Here is an 18,057-nt window from a genome sequence, read left to right as displayed (position 1 = left end):
CTCTCACTCACCAGCTGATTGCCCACTCCTGCCCTAAAGGAGACCTATAGGGCAGGAGGTGGGCCAAGAGAGAATACCTCTGACAGTGCTGCATACCTGTAGCTTTCAGAGGCACTGTCTGGCTTGTAGCTTGGCAGGAGTGGCCACTGGCCAAGTGGCTCTCTGGCCATAGCTGTGGTTCTATAATGAACAGTGTGTATTTATAGTCGTACCTTTTTTGGTATTTTTAGAAAACATAGAAAACAGAGCGAGTCATAAGGGGTCTCCCAGGCAATCTAGTCTGACCTCCGGCACCAGCCGGCTCCACTCACGACATGCATGCCATGTGGACGTCCAGCCTATGTTTGAACACCTGCATCGATGGGGCCTCAACGACCTCTCGTGGAAGCCCATTCCACACCCTCAGGGTCCTGATTGTCAGGAAGTGCTTCCTGGCATCCAAACGAAACCTTGGCTCCCTGAGCTTTGCTCCGTTGGAGCTTGTTCTGCCTTCCTCTGCAGGGGAGAACAGGTCTCTACCCATCTCCATGTGACATCCCCTCACATACCTGTATGTCGCTAAAATATCTCCTCTGAGTCTCCTCTTCTCCAGGCTGAAGAGACCCAGTTCCCTTAGTCTCGCCTCAAATGGCATCCCCTGAAAACCGGCCACCAAACTTGTGGCCCTACGCTGCACTGACTCCAACCTGGCTATATCCTTTCTGTAATGAAGGGCGCAAAACTGACCACAATACTCCAGCAGCGGGCACACTAGAGTCGTGTAGAGTGGTAGTAGTACCTCTCTTGATCTAGAAGCCATACTTCTGGCTATGCAACCAAGGGTTGTGTTCGCCCTCTTGACCACCGCATCACACTACTGACTCATGTTTAGCCTGCAGTCAACCAGTACACCGAGGTCCCTTTCACAAGTGCTGCTCTCCAGCCACTTGTCACCTAACCTGTACTTATGACAGCTATTCCTAGGCCCGAAGTGCAAGACCCTGCACATTGAACACCATCCTGTTGTCTCCTGCCCATTTCCATAGTCTGTCCTGATCCTTTTGGATCTGGAGTACCTGTTCCTCAGTTGTGGCCACTGCTCCAGTTTTTAGTGTCGTCTGTGAATTTGATCAGCAGACTGTTCACCCCTTCTTCCATGTCGTTAATGAAAAGATTAAACAGGATCGGCCCCAGGACAGAGCCCTGGGGGACCCCGCTTGTCACTGGCCACCATCCCGATGATTCCCCGCTAATGGTTACCATCTGCTTTCGGTCAGTCAACCATGCCCTATTCCACTGGACAGTGCTTTGGTGTATCCCAAAACTCCTCAGTTTCTCCACCAGGATATCATGGGGAACTTTGTCAAAGACCTTGCTGAAATCCAGGTATACCACATCCACTGCATCCCCTCCTTCTAGCCATCACAAAACCTTGTCATAGAATTCCACAAGGTCTGTCTGGCAGGACCTGTTTTTGCGGAAGCCGTGTTGTGTGGCTGTCAGCCTCCCTTCCCTATCTAGCATCACTAGATCTCTCGGTATTATGAGCCTTTCCATTGTTTTTCCTACAATGGACGTACAGCTAACCACTCTATAATTCCCCATGTCCTTTCCACTACCCTTTTTAAAAATTGGGACCACTGATGCCACCCTCCAGTCCTCTGGAACTTCACTCGATCTCCACGAGGTCTCAAAAATGGAGGCCAGAGGGCGTGAGAGAACCCCTGCCAACTCTCCAAGTACTCTTGGGTGTAACCCATCAGGGCCTGGCGCCTTTGTAATGTCCAATGCCCTGAGGAGCCCCTCAACTTCAAGGGGGGGGGTGACTCTAATCTGTGCCCCTAAGTCCCCAGCCTCATCTAATCTCCTATGCGGATATCACCCGTCCTGCTTTGGGGAGAACACAGAGGCAAAATAGTCATTTAGCTTCTGTGCCTATTCCCTCATATCAGTCACTGGATCTCCTTCCTCCTTATTTAGTGGTCCCACCACTTGTCTCCCCTTCCTCTTCCTATTTACATGCTGAAAGAAGCCCTTTTTATTGCTCTTGATATTCTTGGCAAGTCTCGGCTCATGATCAGCCTTAGCCTTGAGAAGAATCCTTCTGCTACGGACCTCCTCCTCCCGGTATACACTTTTGTCTATTTCCCCCAGTACCCATTTTCTACAGAGGTTCCTCTTTCGTCTAGTCCCTCTAACCACCTCCTTTTGCATCCATGGCTGCACTTTCCTCCGCCTCCCCACCTTAATGACTAGAGGTATTGTCAAAGCTTGTGCCTCCAAAACCTCCCTTTTGAGTGCTATCCACCCTTCCTCAACTCGCTTACCTTCCAGTAACCTATCCCAGGAGACTTTCCGCAGTCTGGCCTTCAGTTGGCCAAAGTTGGCCCTCTTGAAGTCCCAGCTTCTAGTGCTCGACCTGCTGCCCATCTGCAGTACCCTGATCTCAAAGCAAAGGATGGAGTGATCACTCACATCCAGAGCTCCCCTATTCTGTACTTCATCTATCAGCTCCTCCCTATTGGTGAAGACCAAGTCTAGGAATTTCCCTCTGTCGTCGCCTCTTGGACCCTCTGTGTGAAAAACCCTCCCTCTATATCTTCTAGGAAGTCACATGACCTGGCTGTCACCACCGATTGAGACTCCCAAGTAACATCCGGGAGATTGAAATCTCCCATAATTACTGTATCTCTCCCCCGAGATATCCTTAGAATCTGGCCTGTCAGGACATCATCAAGCTGACCTGGAGGGCGATAACATACCCCCACTGTCAGGTCTCTTTCCCTGTCAAAACCCCTAAGTTTCACCCAGACTGTCTCTACCGAATCCCCATCTGTGCTACATTCTATCTCACTGCATCCTATCCCTTCCCTGACATATAAAGCCACACCTCCACCCCTCTTCCCCTTCCTGTCCTTTCTAAAAAGGTGATACCCTTCTATGTTCACATTCCAGACTTTCCTTTCATCCTACCAAGTTTCTCTGATTCCCACCAGATCATACCTCCTATTCCCCAGAGAGCTTCAAGCTCTCCCTGCTTATTACCCAGGCTCCTAGCATTGGTGTACATGCACCTCAACTCCTTCCCACTGCTTCCTTTCCTTGGAGTTCCCAGCCTCCTCCTTCCTCCCATCCTCCCTAATACCTGGCCCCTCTCTGTAGGAGTCCTGTCAGTCCCTCCAGTATCTCTAAAACCCTACTCCCAGAGCCCTGATCCTCCCCCCACACTTGTCCAGTGCAGACAAGTTCCTGGGAGGCCTGAACCCGTGCCCCCCCCCCAGCTCAGTTTAAAGTCATCCGGACAAAGCTCACTAGAGCATCTCCAAAGGACCTTTTCCCCATCCTCGTGAGGTGTAACCCATCCCTTGCCAGAAGTCCATTGGCAAGAAAATGAGTGCCGTGGTCGAGGAACCCAAAGCGTTCCTTCTGGCGCCACACCCTAAGCCAGTCGTTCACCTCGGAGGCCCTCCTGTCCCTTCCTGGCCAAAATCCCCAGACAGGTAAGATTGATCAGAAGGCCAATTGGGCCTTCAGCTCCCTGAGTTTCTTCCCCAATGCCTCAAAGTCCCTGGTGGTCCCAAGCACACCCTGCCTGGCCACATTGTTTGTGCCCACATGGATCACCAGGAGTGGCTGGTGATCCCCAGAGTGAACAAGACGCTCCACTCTGTCCTTCACATGCCGGATGCATGCGCCCGGCAGGCAGCAAACCTCCCTTGTCTCCAGGTTGGGGCAGCACTCCGCCGGCTCAGTGCCCCTCAGGAGGGAGTCCCCAACAACAATCACCCGCCGCCGTACCTTTCCGGTGCTAGTGGGCAGCCATGCCCTGGCCCTCATCTCTCCTGCATCGGCCCCCTTGCCACCTGATGTCTCAGGCTGGGGGTCCTGCTGGTCCCCTGAGGCCTCATCATCCCCAGCCTCCCCAAGTGGAGAGAATCTGTTTCCCAGCTCCAGATTGGTGCCAGGAGAAGGAGGAGGCCGTGCTGGCCTCCTCCTCCTCTGGGTGAAATACCTCTATGTCTCCGCAGCTGCTCCTCCCGTGGCCTCTCCCACAACCCTCTGTCCAACCCTGGAGAGCTCTCTCGGCCCTCAGGCACCTTACCTCCTCTTTTAGCAGGGTCACCATCTTGCACTGAGGGCAAGTGTGTCCCTGCCTCTCCTGGGGGAGAAGGGCAAACATGTTGCAGCTGTCGCAGCGGACAGCAACACCCATGACTCCTGCCAAGGCCATCTCCTGGTCTGCCATCGGTATCCCTTCCGAGACCTTACCTTCATCCCCTGCCTTGTTCGTCCTGCAGTTCCTCTCACTCTCCCACTTCTCCCAGACAAAAACCCACTCGCACACACACACACAAGGATAAAGTAAACTTAAATTTAAATTGGAATAAAAACAGAGCACAGCACAGCACAAACAAAACAAAACAAACAAACAATCAAACCTCTGTGTCTCAGGGAAGGGAGTCTCTGGACAGTCCTGGTCAAAGCTAAGGGACGCAGACAAGGGATGATGCCCCACCCCTCTGCTTCCTCCTGGCTGCTCTAGCCTCTCTGGCCCCGCCCCCTTTCTTTCTGTTGCTCCTGGCCCTCTGCTCCACTGCCCAGCTCCTACCTTACCTTCGCCAGTCCCCTGATCACTCAGCACTCTCTTCCAGCCTCTGACTCATCTGCTCTGCCAAGAGACCAGAGCCAAAAGGGTTTGCAGGGGCTGAGCATGGCCTTATCAGTCCCTCAGGCTAGTGGCCCTGCCTGTCTGCTTCCTCCTTGCTGCTCTAGCCTCTCTGGCCCCACCCCCTTCCTCTCTGCTGCTCCTGGCCCTCTGCTCTGCTGTCCAGCTCCTACTTTGCCTTTGCCAGTCCCCTGGTCACTCAGCACTCTCTCCCAGCCTCTGCCTCTGCGGCTTTGCCAAGAGGCCAGAGCCTGGTGTCCTATAATTTTTTAAAAAAAATAAATTTTATTATTTTTCTCTACAATCTAACATTAAAAACAATAGTTATTTAAGATATCGGATATACTGGGTTGACATCTTCCTCATTTTAACAGTCAGTAGCTATATTCAAATTTACACTTAGTCCCTTTTCTCTAACTGCTAATAAAAAGAGTTCCAAGTTTGGTAGAGAAATGCATCCTCCTTCTCCTTCAGATACATGTTCAATCTGTTCCTTTCCGTGCAGACCAAAATCCTTTTTACGATCAACTCTTCAGTGCATGGCTCTTCACTCCTCCACTAATGAGCAAATAGAATCCTCACCACAGCAATTACATGTAAGATCCAATATATACTCTTTTTATCAAAATCATTAAGAATATTATCTAATAACAAAAAAGAGAAAAGTCATCAGGTTTAAATGTGTTTACATTTCCAACATCTATTTGACATATTTGAGAACATTTTTGCTAATCTATTTAGTGATAAAAACTATCTATAAAACATTTATGTCTATCTATCTAACTATAAAACATTTATATAGGTTTCCTTTAGATGAGGTGGCTAAGATTACCTTAATATTTCATTTCCACAGCTTTTGCTGTTTCTGTAACTCAATGTAATGTCCAACATTTTATGCCCATATTATCATAGTGTCCTTAACTCATTCATCGTTCAATTTTATACCCAAAAGGATGTTATACAATCCTTTTATCATTCTTTCATCTGTTTTTAAAATCATTTAATCAAATGTTGCTAATTCCTTTATAAGATCATATATTCTATAATCTTCACATATCTTGATTGTATTTGAACTTTGTGTCACCAAGAAATGTCAACACTCTTACCACATATAAGCATGCCATCCCGTTTGTAAATCATGCCCTAGAAATATCCATTCTTCCTCAGAAATTTATGACTTCTAAAATATCTTAAGTTGACTCTATAAACCAGGTCAAGCTGTTTATTGGTCTCTTCCTTTTCCAAAGCAGGAGCATCTGCTAACATAATGTTTATTAAACCACATAGGTTTTCATTTTTTGCTTCTGGTGTATTCTGAAATCTCTCCAATATAGCAACTGAATCCCAGAATAACTTATTTGTTTGTGTTAGTTGTTGCATCTCTTTATCCACCTTTTCAATTTTCTTATCAGTATCATCAACCTTTTGTATTTTTTGTTCATTTTGTTTTATTTTAATACAGGAATCTGCATGTTGATTCATTATCTTCAAGACATGACTATCCAATTTATCCAGCCTTTCCTTTTGTTCCAAAGCAAATTCTTGTATAGCATTTTGCATAGACTCTTGAGATGCTTGCATAGATGTTAGAGATGCTTGTATTTCCAAAAGTGTCATTTGTATATCTTTTTGAAATTTTCCCAAATCCACAGTTTTTAATTAATGTGTTGGGCTTTGGGAAGCAGACGTAGGTGCCAAAGATGATGGGTGAATTTTTTTCATGAAGAAAGTGAAAGGTTTAATTGAAGCATTTTTTTAAAATATAGCAAAGACAGAAAGATCTACTTCAGCAAAAAAATCACAAAGAGTGGAAAAAAAGATTTTTTTGGAGGGGGCAAATGATGTATCTGTTAAAGGATAAAAAAACCACAGGGTGGCAGCAAAAGATTATTTGTTAGTGCAGGAACTGGAAAGATCAAATCGCCCTGTCATCTCCAAAAGAGACATACAGAAACAAAACAGAAAGAGAACTTTTTCTACCAATTAATATACAATAAGTTCAAATTTAATTCTTCATCCTTGGGGAGATTAAACATATATATATATAAACCCCTCTTCTCTTTCAAGTCTCAAATTTCCCCAGTTTCACTTAATCTGGCCTAGATTTGTCAATGCTTGAACTCCACAGGGAGAAGTTTCCTCCCTATGTCAAGAGGGCCTTTCTTTTGTTATTCAGATTGATAGTTATTTCACAAGTTCTTTCATGGGCAGTATTTTGAAAGGTTTGAATGCTCACTCAGCAGGTCTGATGTCCACTTTTAAACTTCTTCTTTTTTCTTCTTTGCCACTAATCTGGTGCCAGTAGCTTATGGGGGGGTGGGTGCACCCCCCTTTCTCTGTTCACTGAGAATTTCCCTGAATTTCTCCCAGTGGGTGGGGGACTGCTTCCCCCTGCACCAGGCAGATGTATACTCGGTCTTCTAATCCCTGCCCCGACAGGGCTTGGATGGGCCTCCCAGGGCCCTCTGTAGAATGGATTTTGGCATGAAGTACGGAATCTCTGTTCTCCTGTGCTGTCTTGGCATGACATCAACCAGAAGTCCTTTAGGTATCTTATAAATTGATGTACCGTTCCATCAGCACATTGTTCTTGGGTTGGTTTACAAAAGGTAGGCATTGAAACAACAGAACAGTAACCAAAATACAAGAACACAAGCAAAGCAGGCCAAACAACCATAACACAAAACAGATTAAAACTTGGTGAACCACTGCCACCGATCATGGTACTAAAAACCACTTTAAAAGCACCTCTCTAGTCAACAATTAAAATAAATGGAAAATAAAAAGGGTTTGCCTGGTACCAAAATGTATAACTTCTCCTCATGTGTTGCAACTCAAAACAAAAAAGATGGCCATCATTTCTATTTCAAGTGCTTTCCTTTGTGTTGTGCCATGGGAAACACTGATCCTCTGGGGAATGTAATTAGCTTCCCTGTCAACATCCAGATTAGTGGTTTTCATAATCCTTGCATATGGTTTTCCATCTAAGAATGTTTACATTTCCAAGTGCCACACTACTGAACTCATTAGGGTGTCATTACAGTGCCATAAAAACATATTTCATCTGCAGATAGGCAGCTCCTGTCCTTTCAAAGATACAAATGATTCCTGCAATTGGTTTGGGCAAACATGTAGGAAGTGTGATCTTTACAAAGGATACAGAAACAGAAAGTGGCAATGAAGTTTCAGCAAAGCAAACATGGCAGTTTTCCTTCTCTGTGTGTACACCATCACAACTCACTCATGAAAGGATTTTTAAAAAAATGCATGCTATTTGGAGAACACAGGAATCTAAATCCTGATGAGAAAGTTGGCATGAAGATGGCAGTTCTAGGAGTTCTGATGCTTGTTTTGCATTTACATACAGAATGTGAGACTCATTCTATTAGCTGTGCTATACCCACAGATCCCTTTCCTACACCCCACCAATTTTATCAGCCAGGCATGTTTGTCATCGGTGCAATTGTCTCTCAGGTTTTCTTCTTTCACAACAGCCCCTCTTTTGTGCAGCAACCCACACAGATGCTGATCAATGAAGCTGCGTAAGTTTTCCTCCCTCCCTCCCTCCTTTTTTTCTTTTGCATCCTCCAAATTCTTTAATTCACAGTAACAGGGAAAAGACTGTATATGAAACATTACTTATTTCCAGAATGTGAATGTAGAACACCTTGGGGTTGTGAATTATTTGACTTGTCCTGCCATAGTAACTATTAGAATCATAGAATAGTAGAGTTGGAAAGGGACTGAAGGCCATGGGGTCCAACTCCCTGCTCCTGCAGGACACTGCATTACACCATCCCACTCAGCTGACTGTCCAAATGGTCTTTTTTCTATGGTTCCATGTCCTGCACTCTGGAATGAATGAGTAGAGATCTCGTCCCTCCTCTCTGTAACAGCTGTTGAGGTACTTGCATAGCACTATCAGATCTTCTTGATATCAAATCTTCTTGATCAAACCTCCATCTTCTCTTCCTAAGGCTAAACATGCCCATTTCTCTTAATCCTCATTGGCTCTGCCTCCCATCTCTGAATCATCCTTTTTGTTCTCCGTTCTACCCTTTCTAGATTTTCTGCATCTTTTAAAACTTAGGTGCCCAGAACTGGACACATTACTCCAGCTGAGGTCTGACAAGTGCTGAGTTGAGTGGAACTAGTGCTTCACATGTTTTGGAACTGATGCTTCTGTTCATGCAGCCTGAAATAGTGTTTGACCTTGGAATAATGCTCTTGAAGATCATACACTTTGAAAATCACCTGTGCAAACTAGAGCACCCAAAAGGAGGAATGTGTTCACAGTACACTTTGAACAAAGATTTACTGTCAGCCTTTGTCCAATCTCTTTCTGCAGATTGGTGATCAGCTAAATTGTTTGGTATCCTTAAGTGAGTCAACCATACTTGGCTTTCCTGGATGAACAGAATAATAGACCAGTAGGATGGCAAGGGGCCTGTAAGGACTCTGAGTGAAAGCATCATTGACAGATAGCTGTCCAGCACTATCTTGAATGCTTCCATTGTGGGAGAGCCCATGAGTTTCCTAAATCATTTGTTCTACAGTCATACTGCTTTACCAATCAGGATGTTTTTCCTAGGATGTATCTGGAATCTGGCTTACTGAAACTTGGGCACATTATTGTGTAGTAAAGTAACTCTCTTGTTGCATTGATAAAGTGTATAAATGCATTGACATGGACAAGCTATATATCATACAAGCATCACCGCACTACCTCTGTTTGCCATGCAGTTGACACAGTTCTTCTGAACTAGAAGTGTATTTGGATCTTCTGCTGCAATTCTGTGTAGTTTTTCACTTGATCAAGTTATCAAGTTCCTTGAAATATTTTTTTCTCTATAAAGTGCTCCTTTCCCACCTACTTCCCCCAAAAGAGAGGGAGAAGCTGCAGATAAAGAATGACCAGCAATCATTCTGCCCTGGCTATCTATTGGCAGAGCATTGGATTCAACTTAGTCAGATGAACCTCCTAATCATTGAAAGAACAATAGCTTCCCAATAATATCAAGGCAAATCAACAAACTAAAATAAACTCAACAGACTCAGTCATGGAATGAAGAGGCAGTTCTGGGAGAGAGTGGAGAATACAGGGAAAACATTCTCGGTTGTGCTAAGGATACAGGCTAAGTTTGTGCATCATGTCTGAAAGGCAGAGGGAAGTGTACAGTGACACAGTGGTGGGAAGAGTTCCTATTTCAGAACTGTGAGAAAGTGAATGGACTCAGGAAGGCATTAACATTTTTTCTTTTTTTGTAAAAAGCTTCCTCATTGTCAGAGCAATACAACAATGGAACCAGCTGCCTAGAGAGGTAGGGTGCTCTCCCACACTGGAGACATTCAAGAAGAAAATGAACACTCATCTGAGTGGGATGGTGTAAATTGGTGTCCTGCAGCAGCAGGGGATTGGATTTGATGGCCTTCATGGCCCCTTCCAAATCTACAGTTCTATGATTCTATGAAATGGTCATGCTTGGAAAAGCCCCATTGGAATATCATTTGAACAAACTTTATTGCCATTTGGAAAAAATGTATGAAACCACCATTATGCTTTGGCTTGTTCACTACTCTTTATTTGTGTAACCTCCCTTCTCTTAAAATGGGTATATTAGGGGAAAATATCTATTGTGTGGAAATCTCCAAATCCATTACTTATTTATGGGGAAAGTGCATATAACTAAGATTTGAATCCTAAAATCTTGCCAAGCCTCACACTGGCTGTGCAGTTTTGGGATTGGAAGGTATTTGTTGATGTAGGTAGGGAAAGCATTTTACTAAGGACAACATAAATAACATTTCACGTGAACTGGTTAAAACTACTAACAAGTATGGAAAATGGAATTTGCAGTATCTCTTGCAGAAGAATCACTCAAAAGTTCTGCTTAGTTCTGAGTCACACAACACCTGAAATTCATGTTTAAGTAGAATCACAAAGAAGTGAAATAACTGATTATTGCAGTTATTGAACAACTGAACAACTCTTATTGCAGTTCCATGCCAAAGATGTACCAGCACATCCTGGCCTTGTCCTTTGCTGTAGATGAGATCAACAAGAATCCCAAAATCTTGCCTAACCTCACTCTGGGTTTCCACATTATCAATGGCTACTACATTGCGAGGATAACATATAAGGCCTCCATGGGCCTCCTTTGCACATACCACAGATTTGTGCCCAATTTCAGGTGTGGTGCTCAGAAAAAAATAGCTGCTGTCATTGGAGGACTTGCCACTGAAGCCTCTGAAATTTTGGCCATCATCACTGCCATGTACAAGATCCCACAGGTAGGCTCTTTCCGATTTTCTAAAATTCCATGGAACAGAAGTTGACATTATCTCCTAATACATCTCTGTACTTTGATGCATTTAATTTCAGCTCACTTATGGGTCCTTTTCCCCAGCACATGGTGAGAAAACACAGTTCCCCTTTTTGTACCAGATGGTGCCCAGGGAATCCCATCAGTATCTGGGGGCTGTGCGCTTACTTCAGCATTTTGGATGGACATGGATTGGGCTGCTGGCTGTGGATGATGACTATGGGGACAAGTTCTTGCAGACCATGGTCCCTCTGCTTTCCCAGAATGATATCTGCCATGCCTTCATATTTCGCTTTCCAGAGCGGACATATTTGGATGAGTATACAAGCCGGCTGTTAGAAGTGCTAGGAAATTATCCAGTTCTCCTGGAAAGAAAAGTCAGTGCTTGTTTTGTACAAGGAGAACCCCCTTCCTGGCAGAATCTGAGAATGATGTTCTTGACAGCATCAATTGTGGCATGGCCACCCTTGGAAAAAGTGTGGATTGCGACATCCCAATGGGATTTTGAATCAGTTCCTATTCAAAAGATGTGGGATATCCAGCATTTCCATGGTGCCATAACCTTTGCTGTTCACTCCAAGCAGCCACCTGGATTCCACACACTTGTTCACACTATGAAGCCTCAGTGGAGAAAAGGAGACATATTTTTTCAGAATTTCTGGGAGCAGGCATTTCACTGCCATTTCAACCCTTCCCAGATAGGTGAGGAAAGCAGAAAGTTGTGTACTGGGGAGGAAAGGTTGGAGACCCTTCCAAGTACATTATTTGAATGGAAGATGACTGGCCACAGTTACAATGTCTACAACGCTGTCTACGCAGTAGCACACGCAATGCATGCTACATTAAAATGCAATTTAAAATGTAAAAGATTCAGAGACAGAGGGCATCTGGCAAGTCATGATGAGGAGACATGGAAGGTGAGGATGGCACAATGACAGCAGAATGCTTTTGCATGATGGGGTCATCTCTGTTTAACATGCCCACACACAAACACACACACACATCTCAGAATTATGCTGCACCAGATTGAAGTGTGCATGTAGCATCCTGATGCACTGGAATGTTGCCACACCAAAGACAATCAACTATCTATCCCATGTTGTAGTGGTGAATCTTTTTCTTTTGTTTTTTGTTTCATGTAAGAAGAAGAGAGCATGTGTGTATGTGGCAGAGATCTCAGTGGTTGTATTAATAATAACATCACAGGCACACTTGAAAGTTTTAAGCATTTGCCACCCATCATACTTCATCCACTTCTGAGGGTTCTTCTTTCTCATTAACCCCAAAAATCTTCCTTCTCATTAACCCCAAAAGTAATATCTTGTTTCTATATGCATAATTTTCTTTTTCAACTTAGCTCCATCATTTTCTATGTGGAATCTTGTTCAACAACAGTGCTGGAGACCGTGTGGGTTTTGATGAAAGTGGAGAATCAGTGGCAGGTTTTGATGTTACAAACTTGATAACATTCCCAAACAACTCTTTTGTTAGAGTGAAAGTTGGAAGACTGGAACCATGGGCTCATCCAGGGAAGGAACTGACCCTTGATGATGATCGAATTGTGTGGCACAGGAGTTTTAACCAGGTCAGGTGGAGTTACGGTACTCTAATGCAAGGTTGGATTAAAAAATGTTTCATTTTGTCCAGGTCTCTGGGTCATCTTCTGCAATTGTAAGGAAACAGAACAGAACAAACCTCTTTTTCCTTTCCCAATTGAAGGGAACAAATGGTTGAGGGGTAATTTGTGATCTTCACATAAGCATCACTGGTACTCTAGGAAATAAATCCCTGGGGAATGAATACCCAATATATTGTGTGATAAGTCATTTTCACCAGCCCCACATCAACTTGTATTTTTCTTTTTCTGTTTTTAAGAATCTGAGGCTTCCAAATGCAGAGGTAGGCATACCCCATAGTAGCTGAAAAGCAAACTAATACATAAGCAAAAGACAGAGCTGTTCCTTTACAGCCACCAAGAAACTTTCCATTTTGGTGGTGATGTGAAATGGAGCAAAGCTAACAATTGTTGTCAGATATGCCTGTGACTTTATGATCCATATCTACTTCTCTGAAGGCATCTGAGTGTATTCCAGCTGCAAATCTGCTAAAACCTCATCTCACTTCTACTATAGACACCTCCCTGATTGCCTGGCAGATTAAATTTTTTGGGGCAGCCCCCGCTTCTGTTCTGAAACCAGCACATGAGATGGACTCTGTCTTTCTCCTGTTTCCACAAGGATCTACTCCTTCCTCTCCAACTTGACAATATGCTTTCTGATGGCCAGTGGTGATGGGGAACTGTAGAGTAATCGTGCACTTCTATATATATCTACTCATATAAACACACCTCTGATTGCAGTGGGGCTTATTCCTTGACAAATAGCTATATATTTGTGGCCTAAGGGCAAAAAGGGTTTCTTAGAAGCTAGCAACTATGTCATAGCGAAGCAAGAAGTGCGGACCATCCCTTCTTGGACATGGAATGGATGGATAAATGAGAAAGAAACCTTTTAAGCATTTCATGAGTTTACAGGTAATACTTTATTGTTTCTTGGACATCTATACTAAATGCATTTAAAGTGCCATGGATTACAAAGGGTTTTCTTTTCATTTGCACTGCAGTTACATAGTTCTAGTTCTTATGTAACTGCATAATGAGTCTTATGGGGCATTCTCCCCAGTTATTGGGTGTGAGATTTCAGTCTTGGTGTATTACTTAAGGAAAGAGCAAACATTTCAAGTCCATATCATAATTCGAGAATATTTATGAGCACATGTGTACAAGCATTAATTTTAGAGGTGATGTTTGCATGGTGGATGGTCCAGGTTGTGAGGGACTGTATTCTCAACTGAATGCTACCAGCAATTTAATTGCTTCATTAAATAGTCCTATGACCTTCAATAAATGACAACATGATGCCTGACTTTACATTTTATAGGCATTCTTGGCTCACAATTTCTTAATGGCCATGTGCAAAGAATCATAGAATCATAGAATAGTAGAGTTGGAAGGGGCCATGAAGGCCATTGGGTCAAACCCCCTGCTTTTGCAGAACACTACGTTACATCATTCACTCAGATGGCTGTCCATTTTTTTTAATGTCTCTACTGTGGGAGAGCCCACCACCTCTCTAGGCAGCTGGTTCCACTGTCGTATTACTCTGACACTGAGGAAGCTTTTCCTGATGTCCAGCCTGAATCTGGGTTGTCACAACTTGAACTGATTATATCATGTCCTACACTCAGGCATTGGCAAGAAGAGATCTTGACCTTCCTCTTTGTGACAAACATTAAGGTACTTACACGTACAAAGGGATATCATGTCCCCCCTCAGTCTTTTCTTCTAAAGGCTGAACATGCCCAGTTCTCTCAGTCTTTCCTCATAGGGCAATGTTTCCAAACCCTGGATCATTTTTGTTGCCACCTCTGGACCCTTTCAAATTTTCCTGAATCTTTCTTCAATATTGCTGCACAGAACTGGATACACTATTCCAGGTGAGGTACAACTAGTGAGGTGTATAGAGGAACTACTACTCATTGTGATTTGGAAGTAATACTTCTGTTAATGCATCCCAAAATAGCATTTGCCCTTTTGGCAGCTGCATCACATTGTTGGCTCATGTTCAGCCTATTGTACACAATTACTCCAAGATCTTTGAGCCAAGTATTCCCCATCTTGTATCGATGCAGCTGGTTTCTTTTTCCTAGGTGGAGAACTTGGCACTTGTCCTTACTGAATCTCATTCTGTTGCTGTGAGCTCAGTGTTCAGGTATGGCCCTGAATATTCATTCTGTCTTCTAGGGTGTTTGCTATTCCGCCCAGTTTTGTATCATATGTGAATTTGATTATCTTTCCATGTACTTCCTCATCTAAATAATTAATAAAGATGTTGAAGAGCACTGAGCCCAGGAATGAACCCTGTGGCACCCCACTAGTTACCTACATCCAATCTGAGAAGGTGCCATTGATAAGCAGTGTTGTGTCCAATTTAGCAGCCAATTTTTGATCCACCTAATAGTTTCTCCGTGCAGTCCAGTTTTTACTAAATTGTCATGTGACACTATGTCAAAAGCTTTGCTAAAGTCTAGGTAGATTATGTCTAGAGTGTTTCCTTTGTCCAGCATCTTGTGTTTTTGTGCAGGTGCTGCCCCTTTCTGTGTGCAATGACAACTGCTATCCTGGCCACAGCAGAAAAAAGAGGGAAGGAGAGAAATTTTGCTGCTACGACTGTGCTCCATGCCCTGAAGGGATGATGTCCAACAGGAAGGGTAGGAGGCATCATGTACAGTAGGTTTGCTGAGAGGCCTTAGGAACTGATACATAGGTGTGTGTGTGTGAGAGGGGGGGGGAGAGAGAGAGAGAGAAGATTCAATGAAGATAGAGAAGATGCAGAAGAAGATAGAGATAGAATCCAGCCTGACCTGAATTCTATTTCTCTTTCTGTCCATTCTTCTGCAAGCAAAACATTTAAGATCATGGAGAGAGAAAAAACCCTTAGTTCAAAATGGTTGTAAAGCCAGAAGAATGCACACTGGCAAGTGTAAGGACAACGAAGTGTAACAAGAGCAAAAAATACATCAATCCCAATAGTGCATATGCTGAACAACGCACATAGATCTTGTTTCTGGAATCTCTGAGCTTGCTGTAGGTGAAGGGAAGGGAGCAATGAGAGAAGGAGCACTGAGATTCTTAAGCACAGGAAAACCCCTTCCAAATTGAATCTAATTTGTAGTATATGAAATTGCAGACCTTTCCCAGGATGATACATACATATAAGTAACACATATTTTACTTCACTATACTTAAATTATAGCAATGTGGAGCTGATGTTATCATTGATGAAATTCTTAAGCACAGACCAACCACTTCTAAAATAAATCTAATTTGGAGTACATGAAATTGCAGGGCAAAAAACACTTATAACCCAACAAAGATAATGCTGAAAAGCACACATAGATCTTGTTTCTGGAATGTTGGAGTTTGGTGTAAGTGCATAGAAGGGAGCAAAGCAAAAGCCACTTCTTTCACCTGTTTAATGAGATTCTTGAGCACAGGACAGCTCCTTCTAAATTGAATCTAATTTGCAGAACATGAAATTGCAGGCCTCAACTGCCACCACTGTATTTCAAAAGTACCTGTGGATGTGATGGAAGTCCTAATTGAAGGTTGGTGGGTTAAATCTCCCAGAATTTCATATACACAAAATATGCAATATTTAAATTTTAGCTATGCAGAAATGATGTTATCTGCTCAGCAAAGAGCGCTGCAGAGGCAGGAGGAAGCCAGACCACGACCCAGCTGAGGTGTCTGGTTTCTGCTGCTTTCTTCACTACTGCAATAGTCCTAATGCAAATATTCCTCTCTCCCCATTAATCAGGCCATTAAATGACATGGAAAGATCACCAACGCAACATTTCACAAGATGAGATCTGAATCCTGTGCTTCTGGGATCACTGCTGCAATCAGCCTTCACACCGACCCATTACAATCTAAAATTCATTTGGATTTGTATGTAATTCTGGATATCAATTGTAGGCATGTCCCTATGATTGAAAAGAATTATTGCACTTTGTGCTAATGAATTTGGTTTCAGTTTAGCTTGACTTCCAATACTGTTTGTTAGTCAGCGCTACTTTACCAAGGAGAGGAAGTGAATGCTTGAGAAGATATTCGATTAGGTGGTTCTTCAGCAATAAGAAATTTCAGGCTAATGGATACCTATGCCAACACTCTGTTGGAACGCTTGCAATATTAGAACAACAACCATTCATCCTCCTCTTCACCTTCATCTTCTCCTTTCAGATATGGATGCTTGCATGGAATGCCCAGAAGAACAACATCCCAACAAGAACCAAAACCAATGCCTCCCCCGTGCTGTTAGCTACCTTTCCTACAAAGAACCTTTAGGATTCATCTTCACTATAGTGGCTATTTCTTTCGCTTTGATTACAACTTCAGTCCTGGGGATATTTCTGAACCACAAGGACACGCCCATTGTCAAAGCCAACAACCGGGGCCTTACCTACATCCTCCTCATCTCCCTCCTGCTTTGCTTCCTCTCCTCCTTGCTCTTCATTGGAAAGCCTGAAAAGGTTGCCTGCCTCATCCGACAAACTGCCTTTGGCACCATCTTCTCGGTGGCCCTTTCCTCTCTCTTGGCAAAAACTACAACTGTGGTCATGGCATTCATGGCCACCAAACCCGGATCCAGAATAAGGAAATGTGTTGGGAAAAGAATAGCAATTTCTCTTGTCCTCTGTGGCTCTTCTGTACAGGTAGTCATTTGCGTACTTTGGCTAAGTACGTCTCCTCCTTTCCCAGATATGAATCGGCACTCAGCAAGGGACCAAATCATCCTGGAATGCAATGAGGGCTCAGGTGTGATGTTTTACTGTGTCTTGGGCTACATGGGCTTGCTGGCTATTGCCAGCTTTACTGTGGCTTTCCTAGCCAGGATGTTGCCGGACACTTTCAATGAAGCCAAATTCATTACGTTCAGCATGTTCATCTTCTGCAGTGTGTGGTTCTCCTTCATCCCAACCTACCTGAGCATCAAAGGAAAATACCTGGTGGCAGTGGAGATCTTCTCCATCTTAACCTCCAGTGCTGGCCTATTGCTTTCCATTTTTTCTCCCAAATGCTTCATCATTTTAATGAGGCCTGAGTTAAATGACAAGGGACATCTGATAAGAATGGAAAAACCTGGGCCGATATTCTAGTCCACTGTCATGCACATTTAAATTTAGTATCTCAGCTGAGTGCAGACCCTAATTGTAATGCTGGGAAGCTCTAAGTCTTGTAGTGAGACTAGAACAATTAAACTATCTTAGAAAGGGTTTACTCTTTTCAAGTATACTGTCTTCTATGGAACAGAACTTTTAATTATTCGGTTTCTGGAATGCAACATTCCCACCTCCATAGGTGTTCTGTTTTTGTATTATGTTCATGAGAAAGTCTCTGCATCCATGGTGTATCTCCATTCTTTGGTGACTGGGTTTTCCCAAATCTCTGCATTTTTTTCACAAGAGCCTTTTGTTGAGGAAATGGGAATTCAAACTACTCATTTTCCTACATTCAACATTGGCTGG

The 18,057-nt window shown here is 43.6% G+C and overlaps 1 protein-coding gene across 1 annotated transcript in view; it reads left to right on the top strand.

The window, feature by feature from the left end:
• The window catches only part of LOC123023295 (vomeronasal type-2 receptor 26-like), a 29,360-nt gene extending 11,672 nt beyond the window's left edge, over positions 1-17,688 (top strand). Inside the window, exons 4-7 of the mRNA XM_044429789.1 lie at positions 10,645-10,936; positions 12,326-12,553; positions 15,111-15,237; positions 16,772-17,688. Of these exons, the coding sequence (XP_044285724.1) occupies positions 10,645-10,936; positions 12,326-12,553; positions 15,111-15,237; positions 16,772-17,688 (1,564 nt within the window). The remainder of the gene's footprint in view (positions 1-10,644; positions 10,937-12,325; positions 12,554-15,110; positions 15,238-16,771) is intronic.
• Positions 17,689-18,057: the final 369 nt, after the last annotated feature.

Source organism: Varanus komodoensis, unplaced genomic scaffold, assembly GCF_004798865.1.
Source record: "Varanus komodoensis strain SLA01 unplaced genomic scaffold, ASM479886v1 scaffold208, whole genome shotgun sequence".
Classification (NCBI taxonomy): Eukaryota; Metazoa; Chordata; class Lepidosauria; order Squamata; family Varanidae; genus Varanus; species Varanus komodoensis.
Note: the sequence above shows the minus strand (reverse complement) of the source record. Positions and strands in the feature narration are given on the sequence as shown.